This window comes from Hyaena hyaena, unplaced genomic scaffold (assembly GCF_003009895.1).
Source record: "Hyaena hyaena isolate Hyena2069 unplaced genomic scaffold, ASM300989v1 scaffold_812, whole genome shotgun sequence".
NCBI classification, from domain to species: domain Eukaryota; kingdom Metazoa; phylum Chordata; class Mammalia; order Carnivora; family Hyaenidae; genus Hyaena; species Hyaena hyaena.
Window position 1 is genome coordinate 275,104 of NW_024081443.1, and position 17,240 is coordinate 292,343.

General features: G+C 48.5%; 1 protein-coding gene across 1 annotated transcript in view; it reads left to right on the forward strand.

The window, feature by feature from the left end:
- L3MBTL4 (L3MBTL histone methyl-lysine binding protein 4) overlaps positions 1-17,240 on the forward strand; it is a gene marked incomplete at its 5' end in the record, with an annotated part of 293,576 nt that overhangs the window by 274,296 nt on the left and 2,040 nt on the right. Inside the window, 2 exons of the mRNA XM_039219339.1 lie at positions 8,253-8,422; positions 16,628-16,690. Coding sequence (XP_039075270.1) covers positions 8,253-8,422; positions 16,628-16,690 — 233 coding nt within the window. The remainder of the gene's footprint in view (positions 1-8,252; positions 8,423-16,627; positions 16,691-17,240) is intronic.

Genomic DNA, 17,240 nt, shown 5'->3' on the forward strand with positions numbered 1-17,240 from the left:
GAGATGCGACAGTGAAGCCATGCAAGGGGGTGACGAGGGGAACGGCCAGTGTAATGGCGCCTGCCCAGAGCAAAGGCGGGCCTGGAGCCCACATGGACCATGAGTTGGGTCACTGACTTTTCACTGAATGAGGGAGCAAAGCCGAGGAGGGAAGACCAGTTGGCTCTGAGCAGAAGGGATGAATTGTAAAGCCCAGAAGTGGGGTCTCAGAGGAGGCTGGGCTTATTCACAACAATTGAGAACTCTGAGAAAATGGCAATAGGGAGTCTAGAAACCAAAGTTCTTGAGTCCATCCTCCCCCTGGTACCTAGTCGCCAGTGAGAAAGGAGAGCAGGTTACCGCAAGTTCCTTGAGAATTTAGTGATTGAGGGGTGTGCAATGACATGTTTAGACAAAATGGCTTTAAATCTGAGTGTTTCCTCATCGAGTTTTGAGAGCCATTCTTTGTGTTTGTAGTAAGCAGAGACAGTTTCTACTTTCCTGGTACATGCATGTATTCATTCAGTCATTTATTCACCAATGCTGCAGCCACCAAGCGTCCGCCGTCCTGCTGTGTGCCAGAGCAGCATCCAGCTCCAGTGTCACGGCCGGTAATCCGTGACACCAGCACTGGAGCTCGGGCAGCCGTCTCCAGCAGCACTCCCCCACCCAAGTGGACTGTCTTTACTCTCAGGTCCTGTCTTCTTCCCTCTCTGGGGGTTGTCGGTGGCTGGTAGCTGGGTGGGATGCAGGCCGCCTGGAGCTTCACCGCCATTGTGTCAACATGAGTCACGTTAACTCCATTCAGCCACCCAGCCCTTCCTGGACCAAGTGTAGATCTTGAGAGAAGGCATGAGTCATCACTCTTCCAGGCTGCACGGTCCAATAGCAGTACAATGCTAGCCACGTGCGAGCTGGAAGTTTTCTAGTAGCCACATTTAAAATAACAAAAGGAACAAGGAAAGTTAATGTTGGATGCCGTTTTATTTGACCCAGTATATCAGAAATATCATTTCAACATGCAAATCAAGATTACAAAAATTTAAGGACATATTTTGCATTCTTTATTTTTGTACTAAGTTGTCAAAATTCAGGACACGTACACTTACAGCGCATCTCAGTTTGCACTGTCCACATCTTACAAACCCTACAGCCACATGTGGCCAGTGGCTGCTTTGTGGACAGAATACACAGATCTAGAACATGTAGGGCTCGTCATCCTCCCGATTCTGTCGAGAAGGCCACTGGGAAGTCCCTGGCAATCCCAGACATTTCTGTGCTCTGTCTTCCATATTCATATAAAATCAGTACAGAAGAAACAGGTTTGTGATGAGGGAGAATGAATAGCCTAAGCCCTAAAGCACTCTGCAGATTAAAATGTTTGGATTCTAAATAACACAGTTATGAAGAAATAGAACGTGGTACAGGAGACAGATCACCCCTATTTCAGTAGTAGTGTCAGTTACAGGTAGGAACCAACAGTGGGCCAAGGGCCCACTGGACACTGAACGCCTGTTCGGGTGTGTCCCCACCCAGGCACTGCATGGTTGTCTCACCTACAGTGTTCAGTATCCTTTTGTTCTGTTTTTCACTTTGGTTTTGGGGAAACTGGGGGGTAAGAAAATAGAAATGAGGAGGGACTGAGTGAGTCCAGCCCCGTTAAAATCAGGAGAAGATGAGTTAGCACAGAAATGTGGGCCCCAGGCGTGTTAAGAACAGAGGCCTAGAAACTAGAGGATCACAGGAAGAAAAAATGTTGCCAAGCGTCAAGTCCATTCTGAACATTTCCCTGCTCCTCCAGCAGCAGTTGCTGCGGAAGCACAGGGCTTCAAGCAGAGTCACTTCTCAGTGAGTGCTGGGCACATGGAGGAAAGTCAGTCAGTGACTGTCACAGATCATACAGTAGGCCAGAAAAACACCGTCAGATATTGGGACCCATTGCAATTTTATTTTTTCGCTTCCTCTTTGGAGCAGAGAACACAGTAGAATTGCTGCCCCTTTCATTGAAGCGAAGGTTGCTTGTGAAATGGTTCTCTGTTTTTAGTGGGATTAAAAATAACCTGAGACCCAGCCATGCAGCCTCTGGTTACCATTTATGAGTCACTTGCTACAGTTTTGTTGTGTGCGCTTCTGTGAAGAAACAGCCATATTTTTAAAGAACATTTCCATAGAGGAATTTTTTTTCCTTTTGTGGAGGTAGAGCAGAAGTTTGAGGAACCAGAGGGACAGAGGAGAAATCAGGGACCTACTTTCATGTTATTTTCAGATGAATTAAAATCCTTTCGTCTCAAAATCCTCTAGACTTTTTTTTAAGTCTGTGGAATGGGGAAGCTGACCATGCTTGTAACACCGTGTCATGCATCTGTTTGACCATTTCACCCAAGAGGCAGCCCCTGAGTCACACAGCATCCACAACCGGCCCGATATATATATATATTTTATATATATATATATATATATTTTATATATATATATATATATAATTTAATTCATAAAACCCAAAAGAAACACCGAGAGAAAAATAAAGGCAAAAAAAGACCTCTTCCAACCAAACTATTGTACAAATGGCAAACCACTGCGGTGGCAAATATTATGTGCTCTGTTTGCTGGAAAAGGAAAGACATTGTAAGTGTAGGGATAGTTTTCCTTATTGTCACTCACTCATTGGCATTAAAGACAAAGCCAGGATAACCCATGCGTTTTACTTTCTGATGCAGAAGGCATTCTGATTAATTAAAATCTCAAAACCTGTAATAGGAGGGCTGCTTTGCAGACTGAGTTTTCTTGGCTGACCTTCCGGGTAGCTGGGTAGGAACCCCTGCTGTAGTGAGGCAGTGGCACTGGGAATATCCCCCCGCTATGTCAGGTGCACAGTGGGCCGGATGCTGGCCCAAGTGGATGAAGTACGGACGTTACCCAGTTAGGAAGACCCTTTGTGTCCTCTGTTCATGGTGGACACCCTTTTCTAATCTAGAAGTCTCTGCTTACTCCTAGAGCCCCAAAACCGAATGATCTGATCCTTTGCATTTGATAATGGTTTCTGAAGACAGCATATACTTTCAACATAGGCTTATGCTTTTTAATTTATTAACGACCATTCAGAGAGTATCTAATATGACATGAGCTGCACTTGGCTTGGTAAAAAGTTAAAATCAGCATGTTCACATTTGATAGAAACTATGCAGATTTTTTAAGTGGATATTTTCAAAAGTCTAATTTTATGCACAGAATTTAAAATAATGCAAATCACCCCACATTTTAAAAGTCTGTCAAGAGCCACATAATTTCGAAGCTGGCAGGCTGCACGCATTTTAACCGTGTTACTCCGCTGCGGCACATTGGCACCAGCCTGCCTGGGCAACAGATGCCCTAGCTGGCATCACCAGTGGCCAGGGACCCCACGCTCATCACCATCCACTGGGACTCTGCACATGATCTTGGTGACCACCACCCTCATGTCAGGACCACTTGGGTATGATATCAGAACATGGCCTGGAGATCCTGGATCTTAGTCTCAGTTTCATCTTTCATAGGTTTTAGGCAGATCCAGCCACACTGGCTTTGGGAATCTTCTATGTCTGAACGTTCACTATTATTAGAACTTAAAATATCTTATGTTAAAAAACAAAATTAAGTTGGGTAAGCATCCAACTCCTGATTTGGGCTCAAGTCATGATCTCAAGTTTCGTGAGATCGAGCCCCGAGTTGGGCTCCATGCTGACAGCACAGAGCCTGCTTGGGATTCTTTATCCCTCTCTTCTCTCTGCCCCTACCCCACTTGTGCGCACAAGGGCACGCTCTGTGTCTCAAAACATTTAAAATTTTCTTAAAAATTAAGATTTTAGAAATAAAATAGGGGTGCCTGGGTGGCTCAGTTGGTTAAGCATCCAGTTTTGGCTCAGGTCATGATTTCCCAGTTCATGAGTTCGAACCCCGCATCAGACTCTGTGCTGACAGCTCAGAGCCTGGAGCCTTGTCTGCCTCCCTCTCTGCGCCTCCCCCACTTACCCTCTGCCTCTCTCTCTCAAAAATAAACATTAAAAAAGCTAAAAATAAATAAATAAAACAAAAAAATCCAAAAATTCAACTTTAAGTTTTAAAGATCTTACTGGTTTTCTCTAGGAATTCACGAATTGGGCAGCATCCCATCAAGCAGATAGAAAGGAATTCCAATGAGCTATACAAAATGGGAGATTTTTGTAGACAGAAGGGGGCAGAGGCAAGCAAAGAGCAGATTGTTTCAGGCTAAGATCACCTTTGTTTGGGGGATGGCAGGGATCTGTCAGGCAGATTACCTCACATGTGCTCACCAGGAAATTCCAGACTGACCACCTGAGATTACATTGCTGGGAGAGGTTGAAACCATGATTAGGTTAGGTATGAACTCTTGGTTTGCTGATGTGGGGCTGAGCACAAACAACTCCGTTTCGAGTTTGTCTCTTTCTTCACACTTGTAACAGTAATGTAATACCTACCATGTATTGAACATTCATTATATTCCAGAAGCTATTCTAATCCCAACAACTCAGTGGGATGTCAGTGTTACAATTACCCCATTTAAAAATCCTTGCTACATAGGAGTTGAGTATCTCATCCAAGGTCACTTAGCAACTGTGTGGGGACCCAGTTTCACAACTAGGCAAGCTGATGTGGACGCCTCCCTCCACATCATGCCACAGTCCTCTGGGGCACGCCTGTCCTAGCATTCTTTCAGCTAGACATGACAATCTCACCCCAAAATCATCGGCTTTGAAGAAATTAGACCTGGTAAATGGTAAAATAAGACAAAACAACCACCATGAAACACTCTCCAGAATGTATTATCTCTCTTTTGTTACTATTGAAAAATTAGTCTTGGATTGTGTTAACTTGAGATAATGCATCATCCCTTCATAGAGCATCAGTCCCAACCTCAGGGATCTTACAGTCAAGTTTAAAGTAGCACTTACCATTTAATGACTAGTCACAGCATGCTGGGCATGAAACCATGGCCTTATGCACCTTCTCGTTTCCTTTCCTGCCAGCTCTGGGTGGTACGTGTTCCCAACTCCAGCTGTATCTTAGAGTTGGCAGACTGGTTATTCCAAACTCCGTGCTCACGGACTCCCCCGCTAACCTAACTCATGTCTTTTTGGGCAGGAAAACAAAACTTTCAGGTGCCCCATTTCATTTTGTAAAGTTGATAACAGTAGGGGTGCCTGGTGGGCTTAGTTGGTTAAGCGTCTGATTGCGGCTCAGGTCATAATCTCTCGGTTTGTGAGTTTGAGCCCCGCATCATGCTCTGTGTTGATGGCTCAGAGCCTGGAGCCTGATTCAGATTCTGTGTCTCTCCCCTCTCTCTGCCCCTCCCATGCTTATGCTCTGTCTCTCTCTGTCTCTCAATAATAAACAAAATTAAAATTAAAACAAACAAGTTAAAAATTTTTAAAAATAGGTAAAGTTGATAAGAGTAGAAATATTATTTGTGTTCAGCGTGTAACTGGTAGTGGCAAGCATTCCCCAAAATTTGAGGTTGTAGGTACACAGTCAAGAGCCCTTATTATACCCAAACTGGTAGGGGACTGGGCAACCCAGCAAGGTGTTGCAGACCTGTCCTCACTGACATGGCATGACTCACTATGTCCTACAGAACCTATTGTCTACTAAGCTCTGTTCATCCTTCAAGCAATTTGGCTTTCACCTCCCTTCAAACAAATAGTTTGATCTAATAGAGACATAGTTAACTGAATTCAAAAGCCATAGACAGCAATAAAGCCTCCTGAGTTCAAGTGTGCAAGATATAGCTGGAGCTCCTTATCTTTCATTGTAACCTACAGACCATCATATTTCCTTTTTATTTTTTTATGTTTTATTTATTTCTGAGAGAGAGAGACAGTGTGAGCAGGGGAGGGTCAGAAAGAGAGGGAGACACAGAAACCGAAACAGGCTCCAGGCTCTGAGCTAGCTGTCCCCACAGAGCCCGACGCAGGGCTTGAACCCACAAACCATGATATCATGACCTGAGCCAAAGTCGGACGCTCAACCGTCTGAGCCACCCAGGCGCCCCAGACCATTATATTTCTTGGTCTGAAGAAGAAGCCTCTGACTGAAGGCTCCTGTCTACCAGGGCCCGGAACCATGAGACACAGTGTACTGAGGAACCCCAGCACTGGTCAGTGCTGGCAACCACACATTACATGTATTCCCAAGGGGAACCCTCAGCTCCCAAGACAATTTGCTTCCAAAATTACAGTGTGGAAAATTTTCTTGCTTGGGAGCACAGTGCTTCTTTTACATTTTTAATGCCTTCAGATTTTATTTGTGAATCACAGGAATCTACTCACCATCACTCGACGTCTTTGCACCTCCAAACTATAAGACTCATTAAGTGTGTGTTCTCAGAGTCCTGTACATTTTGGAAACTACATGATTGATTTACCCAGGGCATCAGTTCTGAGATACAGATGTGATTTTTTTTTTTAAGTCCACGCTATTTCAGCAAAAACAACCAATTGATGGGTGCAGAATAAAGCCAAGCTTTGGCTCACGTCTTAATCCCCATGAGCACATAGCTTTAACCCCTTGTTTCCCAGGAAAGCCCTCAGTGACTGTGTGGCTTTGACTGCAGACTTGTTCTGGGGTGCTTCTGCCGTGGGTTTTCAGGGCTGGAATTTGGTTCATGCTTCTTGTCCAATCTGACACCTTCATTAAAGAACACTCACATTTGTAAACACACTGGCTTTTCAGAGAAGGTGTGAAGTTTCCCTTCAGAACTGGCAGCCATACTTCCAGTTGGCTGAACTCCACGGAGGGAGATAACCTATTTACATACTAAAAAGGTCAGTGTTGGACAATCAGCTTTTAGAGATGAATTTGCTGCTGTTTCCAACTGGAGCATAAGAATTTGGGAGAAGTCCGCAATTTTGCTGTCTCTTTATCTGTGCAGACAGCAAGCATTGGTAACTATGTAGGATGTCTGTGCTGAGCAGTCAGGGTGGTGATGGATGGGCTTCTTCCTAGTCTGGAAGCTCTGATTACTAACGGGTATGTGACCGTGTGACCATGCACAGTGCAGGTCAGCCTCACCTACTAAAAACTGTAATTAATTTGAGGTAGAAATATTTGCATAATAGCTTTTCAGCCTCTGTTAGCAAAACACGAACCATCATAATAGACTTTAAATTATGTGGCTACTGCTTACTTAAATTGTCATTTGCACTGGGAAAGGTAGACTTTAAGAAGGCTCAAAGCATCTTGTGTGTGTGGTCTTTCTTTCTAAAGTGTTTTAAAATAGCCACAGCTTTTTTTTGCTGCTGTGTGTTGAAAGTATCTTTTAAAATGATGTAAAGGCACGAATGTTCTCCAAAACCTCTGTGATGTGTTTGTTTCTCATCGATTTATCAATTCAAAGCAAATAATTAGGGAGTTGAGATCTCTGGCTCCATCTAAATGTGGGGATGGGACATAAGAGTAAAGTCATTCCTGAAGGTGGAACCCTACTCCCATAAGCCTGGGGAGAAGTAAGAGGTGAAAGTGAGGTCTTACCCGTTAACATAGTCTTGAGCAAGTCGCCCTTCATGTCCCAGAACCGTGGCTCACTCAGAGTGTTTCCTCTGAAGAGAGAGCACCCATTTAAGAGTGCCTGCACCAGACCATTCACATCTCTGTGCGGCTGCTTTGCACACGTCCCAAGAGGCCATCGCATCTTGCTGGGAGCTATCTCGGCAGCTGCCACCCAGATTCTCCCAGGGACCCCGAGCTGCATCCCATGTTGAGTGTCCCCCAGGGGACCTATGAAGCCAGCTGTGAACCAGGGCTCAGTGTGTCTTTGGAGACACAGGAGGCAGCTTCCAGGAAGACGTCGCTGTTGTGCACACGTATCCCCGAGGGGGCGGGGTGCAGGGCCAGTCCGTAGCAGCGCTCTGTGCGGCTCTGTGCTTCCTCTGACTCCTGATATAGGGAGAGAGAAGCCGGTGGTAGTAACAGGCTCTCTTCGTTGGCATCAAACAGTGTCTCGTAGAGATGATTTGATCTTGCTTAGCGAATAGCCAGAGTCACCTGGGCCTTATATAACATCCATTTCTCATGACAGTTGTCTTCCAACAGAACAGCCACATGGGCCGTACTTGGGGACTCCTCCCCGTGGTAATGCCAAGCAACCAGAACGCCAGGGTTCCCACCGAGCCTGCACTTCCCCTACCCTGTTTCTGGCCCCCTGGGAGGAAGAGCTGACCCAGGCGGTGCTCCCTAATTTGCATTGCATGTGGCTCACTCCCCCCCCACCTCTCTTCCAGAATATTCCGCTGAGCAGACGCAGCAGGCGCTGCACCAGTCCGTCTTCATGTCCTCCTTGTCAGCCCACCCTTTCCGGGACCTTCCTCTCGGCAGGGAGCAGCACTGCAAGTTGCTTCCAGGTGTGGCCAACATCCAGGCAGGCGAGGTGGCCCGGTGGACGGTGGATGAGGTGAGTGGGACTGCTCTGGGGCCCCGGAGGGACGTGCCCTGCTACCGAGGGGTCCTCTTAGGCGCTGAACCCCCTGCATCAAGGTGAAGATCCGCACTTAAGGGAGAAGGCGGGCATGATTGGGAGGATATTAGGAAAGCCCGGCTGGTTTTGGCCTCCTCTCCCCTCCATATCCAGAACTACCCCTGGTCCCTGTCACCGTCGGCCCTGAGCCAGTTTCAGCAGAGATCCCAAGCCTCCAGTCCCACATCACAGATTTACTTCCGGGAAGCACTCAAGCTAAGCATCTTAGCTAGTACCCCAGCAGCCCCTGGCGTAAGCGGCACCCTGTCTGGGGGACTCCCACCCCCGGGCCATTCTGTCCTGTGCTGAGGGGGCAGCTGGAGGGCCCCAGAGGATCCCCTTGTGCTTATTACTGAGCAGCTCTGTGCTGCCCATTTGTCTGCTTGAAGCCACAGATGATCGGTTAGCCTCAGGTTTGCTTTTAAAGTGAATTAGATCACAACATTGCCTAAGATGCGGTACACGTGGGAAAATTGATCCAACTTTAATATAAAGGTTCCTTACAATGCTGGTTTTTGATGAGGATCAGGTAAGTCTCATTGCTTGCTGTAATGCTGTAGGAGTGCCTCACGTGTAAAGCAGTTTTCTTTTAAGGAAGACACTCTCTGACATTTCTTTTAATAGTATTATTTCCACTAGTCAGGCCTTAATTAATTTTTTTAAATGAAGGAAACCCCTGGGTCACTCTGAGGACAAGCTCATGGTGCAGCCAGAGTGAAATCAGTCCCAGGATGTTCACTGAGCACTCTCTGCCATCAGCTCGACTTAACCTTGGCTTCAGCCTCCCTTTGCAGCCAGGACAAGGAGCAGGCCGCAAGGGCCATGCGGAGGCTGGAGGTTTGGGGCAACGCTGCTCCCTCCGCCTCCTCCCTGGGACCTCACAAACCCTGCCTGGAGCGGTGGGGCTGACGTCTTTCCCCAGCACACCCGCTGCCCCACCTCTCCTTCCCAGCCCTCCAGCGGTGAGGAGAGCTGACTGAATATGCCAGCCGGGGGCGACTAACTGTGATCCCCTGCCCCCCCGCCCCTTGTCGATGAACTTTTACCGGTTTTCAAAGCGTGCAGCAGCTTCCTGACCAAGCCAACTCAGTTGTGCACAACTCTGGCCTTGTAACAGCCCCGCGCACAATGGGGAGCTCCACAGGGCAACCCCTGATTCTTGACTTTCAAGCCATTCACTCAGTTTTAAGTTGGACTGACAGTGGCTTGTCTTCCCTCACCTCATCTCCATCGTGCTGAGACAGATAATCTGACGTCTTACCCACCAAGCACTGTGCAGACCTGGGGCGCAGACAGGAGGGCCCTGGGATGCGGAAGGTGCTCCAGGTGTGCAGCCGGGCACTGGCAGCACAAGCCACCTGAGGTTTTCATGCAGAAAGTCACCTATGAAGATGGTGCTTTGGGAGCATGAGAATCGCACCCACCTGCAGAAGGAGTAAGCGCGAGAAGCGGCAGAGGAGAGGGACCGACCAGGAGGCACCACCACGCTCCTGGTGTAGAATCTTCTGGGCCCATACCAGGCGCCACCATGGGAAAAACCACCCAGAGTCAGCAGACATTTTAAAGTCAAAAGCCGTAACACAGCACAGTGAAATAGATCCGATATTGAAGATGAAGTGAAATGAGCCAAATGTGATTCCCTTTGCAGACTCGACACCACATGGTTTAGGACTTGGGATGGCGGCATGTGAGCTACAGGGTTCATAGAGCTCACCTGAGAGAATGGGAGAGTAGTGGTGTCATCAAATGAAATGAAACTTTGGGGAAAGACCCAGTTTGAAGGCAGGGGCATAAAATGGTGAATTTAATCTGGGAGGTTTTGAGTGAGAGGTCCCTGCGGATTACATTACAGCAGAGGATGTGCAACAACCATTCCCAGGGGCAGAAACACTGGATGAGGTGTCATTAATGGATGGGGGGCACTGAGGAAGCCCTCACTGAGGACATGATCGTCCAAGGAGAGCCGTTGAAGATGGAGGTCAGCGGGGACCGCGGTGGTGGAAACAGTCCACGGAAGAGAAGTGTCAGAGGAGGCAGGTAGCAAGTGTTCCATTCAGCAGGGCACACATGGCAGATGTAGCTCGGGGTCTGGCCGGGGCTGTGGAATCGGGCTTCGGAGAAGCTGGAAAAATGTGTACAATATGTGTATTTCTTGTCCTTAAGAGGAGGGCCAGAGCTTTTATTAATGTCTCAAGAGGACCGTTGTCCAAAGAAAACAGAACCTCAGTTTTAGGAAAATTAAGTAGTGACTGGGAAGCTTAGGGGACCTCTGACCCGAAGAGTCCCAAGTCTGGCACTGAAGGAAGCGAGGGATTGGAGGCAGTAGTGGTCACAGTGCAGGTCTCACTGGGACAGGGAACCCTCGGAAGGGAGAGACTTGCCATGGGGGAGACTGAAGGTGCCATTGATGATTATTAGGTGGGAGAGGTCACAGTTCCCGAGTTCTCTGTAATGGATATACATGGAACCCCAGGCTTCTATTGCTGCAAGAGGCCTTAGAACTTGGTACGTTAAAAATAAAACCATCTCTAAGCCTGTCTTCATAGAGTGGTCCTGTCATAATGCTTCTGTACCTGTGACTTCCCTCAGGGATGCGTTCCAGAGAAACCAGCTGGCTTACTCCCTAATGTATAATATATCATAGTCTTGAAATCTCCCTAACTAGCTGCCCGTGAGGACAAGAACCACATCCTAAATTTCTTTCTGTATTCTCACACTCTTGTAGCATGTTTCCTAGAACAAAATAGGGCCTCACGAAGAATCTTGGATGGACTGAGAGTGGGCTTTGGGACAGTTCTATTTGTATCTTTGAAAACCAGGCAGCCCTCAGATGGGGGTTCACTTCGGGGGCATTCCAGTGAGCTCCAACGATAGACTTTGTGACTATTTTAGACACCACATTAGAAGTGGGAATAGAGCAGTAAAGATTTGGAAAGGCAGTACAGGCCAAGAGGGGACAAAGCGGGGAGGGGGTGCTGTCCTTCTGTGTTATGTTCTCATCAGCAGAGTATTGGAGAGGAACCATGGGACCCCAACACAGAATACATGGAAAACCTACTTGTTATGGTCAGTGTAACATGTATTTCTGACTGTGGGCCATGGCAATGTTCTATAAAAGAGTCTAAGCGCTTAAGAGTAGGAATTATATTTTTGTATGTCTTTATGTCATTGTAGTAAAGTATCTTGCCTAGAGTCAGTGTCTGACAAAGGCGTGAGTGAGTGAATTAGTGGGGATGTGGATTTTGTGCAGAACCCTCCTGCCAGGTGTGTGTGTGGGCACGGGAGGGCAGGAGGTGACGTCGTAGGCACTTTAGAGCCACCACTGTGGCTCATGTATGCTTGGTGCACATATGGGTACTTTTATTCCTTATGTGCAAAAATGCTTTTTAAAGCAGTGCATATAAATCGCCATAGCCTCAACCAAGTGCTCCCTAAACGTCCATTAACTTTAAAAGATGGCGGTCGCTTTAAAAGCAATCTTTACACAGGGGGAGTGTTTGGAAAAATCCAGGAGACTGCTAACTAAGCATCACAGCCTTATACAATCAGGCCCTTAAAAAAGGGCAAATAACAGATTCCACTGTTAAAAAATGAGACCTGGGCTGGAAAGACGGTCCCCAGTGGACTTGGAGCCAGTGCAGTCAGGCACACAGCTACGGGCTCAGCAAGATAGAGAACACCGCCGTTCGGAAAGATTTAAGGGAGCAGCAGCCCCATGGAAGGAAACAGGCCTGCTGCGCTCCGAGAGGATGCCAGGAAAAGCAGGTCGCTGGGGGAAGTAAGTCGGGGAAAGGAATGGGCTCAGCTGAGAGCGGGCATGGGGTCATCTTTCTTAGTCTTTCCCAACTGCTATGCCATCCACAGAATCAACCTACTCACTGTCCTTCCAAAACAAAGCCGGGCTTTAGCTGTGGGACGCTTCGCTCCTGAGAACAAGGAATGAGGTTCCTTGAGGAACAAGAATGAGGTTCCTTGGGGAACCAGGCACAATCAGCCTCCACACCTGGTGGGCTTCCTGGGGTCAAGGCAGGGGGTGGCCGCCCCCAGGCTCCGGCAATAGCGCCTTCACCTTAGAGAAGCAGCTGCGTCCCCACAGCCATCTTGGGTGCAAGCAAATAGGTGGTAGTTTCCTGTTTCATGGAGTTCGCACTCATCTGAATATTTCCCCTTGCCACAAGCTCAAATAGGTCAACAAAGTTTTAAGGGGAGAATGTGAGGAAAAGCTTCTGAGAGTGCTCTGTGGTGTGTGTGAGAGCTCGCCACTTTACATTTCAAGTTGGGAGCAAAATGGGCTTTCTATTAAAGCTCAAAATATAATTTATTCTTAGAGGGAATAAATACTGACTAACAGTACTGAATAATGACACTGAATAATGATCAAGGCCTTTGGATATTTTTAAATTCTGACCAGAAAAGTCGGCCTCAGTAGATTTCATGGAACTGGTTTTTGACTTTGGAAAAGGACAGATTGACTAGAATCAGAATCTCTTTCCAAAGACGCAGAGGATTTCAGACACGTGGTAAGGCAGTGGAGACATGGCCAATGCCGCCAGAGGCTGGAGGGAGGGAGGGAGGGCAAGGCGGTGCTGGGGCCCCACTGAGGGCCACTCGGCCTCCCCTTTGCTCGTCGTTGCTCCGACAAGTTATTTATTCCTATTTAAAAAGTCCAGTCTACCTTTTTTAAAAAATATTTTTAAAACATTTGTTTGTTTTTTGAGACAGAGAGAGTGTGAGCAGAGGAAGGGCAGAGGGAGAGGGAGACACAGAATCTGAAGCAGGCTTCAGTCTCTGAGCTGTCAGCACAGAGCCGGACACGGGGCTCGAATATGAGATCACGACCTGAGCCGAAGTTGGACGCTCAACCGACTGACCCACCCAGGCGCCCCTCCAGACTACCTTTGACACAGACAGTGATGCTTGGCTAACAATGCCGAGAAGGGGGGATGTGATTCTTTTTCTATTTTCCCAGCAAAGGACATTTTAACCAATGCAAACCATCAAAGCAGCACACAATACTTCCACCATAAACAGAAGTTCCTGGAACTTGTGGATTATAAAGACCTAGCTCAAAGCACTCCACTCTGTGGGGAGCCCAGGCTCCCTGCTGCCCACAGGGCTTTCCCGCAGAAGCTGGTGGCGGAGATACAACAAAATGGGTATCTGTCGCTAACTCCTACTCCTGCTTCTTTATTTTTAATGTTCCTGCTTTGACATTCTGCCGCTTTCCTTGTGGAAGAGCCATGTCACGAAAAACCTTCCTTTAGAGCCATGGCTTTTTTTTTTTTTTTAAGTTTATTTATGTATTTGGGGATGGGGAGAGAGAGCAGGGGAGGGACAGAGGGAGGAAGAGAGAGAGTCCCAAGCAGGCTCTGCACTGACAGTGCAGAGCCCAATGAGGGGTTCGAACTCAGAAACCATGAGATCATGACCTGAGCTGAAACCAGGAGTCAGAGGCTTCACTAACTGAGCCCCCCAGGCACCACTAGAGCTGTGGCTTTTAACCAGGTACATGTGGGCCCTCTCTGGTTGTCACAGCGCGGGGGTGAGCATGCACCTGGCACCTGAATGGCCAGTCCCTGCCGGTGAGTAGCACCGGCCTGGACAAACGTGCTGCCAACACTTTTCCTGGACTCTGCTTTGCCTCCTTGTGCCCCACGCCCAGGCTGTGGGCAGACCTTGGGACAGCACCTGCGCGGTGCTGCCAACCTCAGCACTGCGCTCTGCCCTCCAGGCCCTGGGCAACCCCCTCCCCCCTACCTCGGCGACGTCCAGCCCAGTCCATGCAACACGGCCAGAGCCTCTCTCCAGTCTTCCCTTGTGCCGGGGCCCACAGCCCACCCTGCAGATGACAACCAAGAGGGGAATCAAAAATGCATGCCCCGCGCTTGGGGCCCATCCAGCTTGATCAATTTGCAGTGTCTGCGGCCTGAGCCTGGCCATCATTCCTGTTGGAAGCTCTCCGGGCAATGCAAAGGTGTGGTCCCGAGGGAGAACCACCGCCCCAGGGGCCCCTGCAGCTGGCACTACAAGTGCAAGCCCCACCGGAAGCCACACGGCCACCCCGCACCCCCACCCCCGCCTCTCTCCGTGTCTCCCCTTCTACTTAGCGTCTCCAGCCAAACTGGACTCCTCACCTCCAAGGACATACGGACTTGCCTCCGGCTTTCGGCCTTGACTCTGAGGCTCCGTGCCAAGAAGGTGTTCTCCACTCGCCCACCCCAAATCGCCCAAGTGCCTGTCTCTACTTCCACCTCTCTCGTGATGCCTCTCCTGAGTCCCCATCTGAGATGCCATCTGTCCCTGCTAGGAGCCTTTAGCCTTTCCGCCTCTCCTTGGGACTTAGCACATTTGAGCAAGTATCCATGTGAGTAGTAAGCTGTCCTTACGATTTTCCATGTATCCTTCCACCTCTGATGGAACGGTAAACTCACTGGAAGGTCACGCTGGACCTGCTCACTGGGCCCACCCTCCTAGCACCAGCAGAGGCCTCACGTGTAGCTGTGGTCGGGGCGTACTTGGCCAGACGGCGGCCCAGGAACCAACAGCCCTATGCCCACCTCACGGTGTCCCAGGCCCCACAAACTTTCTGTGAGCCCCTGCTGTCACCTGTCCCAGTCACCATGTCCCTGCAGCTTGACCAGAAGCATTCCAGGGCTTTCCCCAGCTCCATGCTTCTTTATCCACCTAAGAAGAGTGAATCATATTAACTCAACAGAGAGGCTCAGCTTCCTGACCGAGTGGAGCACCGGGCGCTCTGGTGAGGCAGCTCAGAACCCGATTGTCCCCCAGGTGCTCCTAGGGCTTGACGATACCATTGTGTGGCAGCATGCTGGCTGGTTTGGGAAGTTTTTTTTTTTTTTTTTTTTTTAATCCTCATCATCCTGCTCTTTGCAAGGATGACTGTAAATGACTCATAATAAAATATACTTGCGGCATCAGAGGTGAGTAAAGCAGACGCCAACGTGCTGATTGCCCTAAAAAAGATGTTCTGAAATCTACACATTAGATTAAATATAGCCATGAGTCAAGGGTATGCATACAGGTGTCAGGCCCCGGGATCACCCTGTGGGTGTTGGTCCCTGGCCATTCTATAAGGTGGAAATCACCAATGCCATGTTTTCTTCTGCAAAGTGTGGGGAGGGTCAGTGTCCACTGCCATCTCCCTGCAGGGGGAGAGGCACTCCTAGGGCTCCTGGGTTATAGACCGTGCTGATACAAGGCCCTGAGCTCACTGTCTCCTTGTGGGCCTTGTCCATCAGCTGGGGAGAGAAGGGTTGAGTGCACACAATTCAGTTTGCACAAGACAGCCAAAAATTGAAAACAGAAAGCAAGACCATTCCTCTTACACACCTTCTCTCCCAGGTTTCATTCCTGTTGCCTTCTGGTGTGCCTTTCATCCTGTGCTGGAACTTGCCAGAAGTGGCCAGAATCCACTTGTCATTTTGGTCGTTGAGAGTCTACACTTTATGATGTTTGGTCGCTCAGCTCCCTAAAAGCACGAATTGGAAACACTCAGTAGCTTCCTGTGCTCATAGCCAGGTCATTGTAGGGTCTGTCTAATTACAAAGAACTGGGGGCATATGTGGCTGGGGACGGAGGGGAAAAGAGTGGAAGATGAAGTTGAAGAGAGTGATTGGCTTTGGAGTCCGAAAACCTGAGTTCCAAAACCATCCCTGGTACTTCCCAGCCATGTATGACCCCCAATAAATCGGTAAACCTCCTTGGGCTTCAGCCTTATTGTCAGTGAGGAGGGAATTCACTCGGCATAGATCCCTTGAGTCCCTCTGGTTGGCTGGGCACAGGTGAGACTCAGATGGGGCCTCAGGGCTGCCCAAGGACCAGGGGGTCAGATGAGAGCAGGTTCCAGAATGCCAGCCCTGCACAAAAGGAGGCTGTCATTGTCATCGTAACTATAACCTGATGTAGGTCAGCCTGGAAATAAGAGGCTAGAAGTAGATAGTGGGGGGGGGAGGCTGGTCTAACTTCTGATCCAGCAAATGCTAATGTGACTTGATAGTTACTATTTAAATCCTGAGCATTTGAGGGATTTGAAGTATATTTTACTCAAACGTTGAATTACTACAACTCAAGAAATTATTTCAGGTGCATGTTTTAAGTCAGGCTTTTCATCTTGCACTGTAGGTGGCTGAGTTTGTACAGTCTCTTCTGGGCTGTGAAGATCATGCCAAGTGCTTCAAGAAAGAGGTAAGAAATGCACAAATTAAAGGTATTTCCATACTTCTGGACCCAGAAGTGCTTTGTTTTCATTTCCTTCCATGTAAATCAGAGCAGGCTGGGTAGGCAGGAGAACGAGGTCCGGGCAGGGAAGAGCCCAGAGGTGCTTTGTCACAGAATGCTGTGGCGTGTGGCCCATACCGTGTGCTTATGAAGTACACTTGTGGGAAGAATAAATGAACATGTCAGTTACTTCATTCTTACGTGTGTCATCAAGGCCCTAGCATGATGACTTTAGGTCCCACTGAGGACAGGAAGGACTCCCGCCACGAGCCTGCTCCCAGGGTGGGGAGGGTATTTGTCTGCTCCAAGGTGAGAGCGGGACCTTCCTGGACATCCCCGCTCTGCACCTGCTCAAAAAGAATAAAGAGAAGCCTCAAAATCCTTCCATGAGGTTTCTGCTTATTACCGCCTGTTGGATGGGAATGTACCCAAACTGCTAATGTTGGTCTTGGAATTAGGAGCCACAGCTCTAGGGGGCCTAGTGGAGACCAGCGACAGAATAGTGCAGATGTGGTGG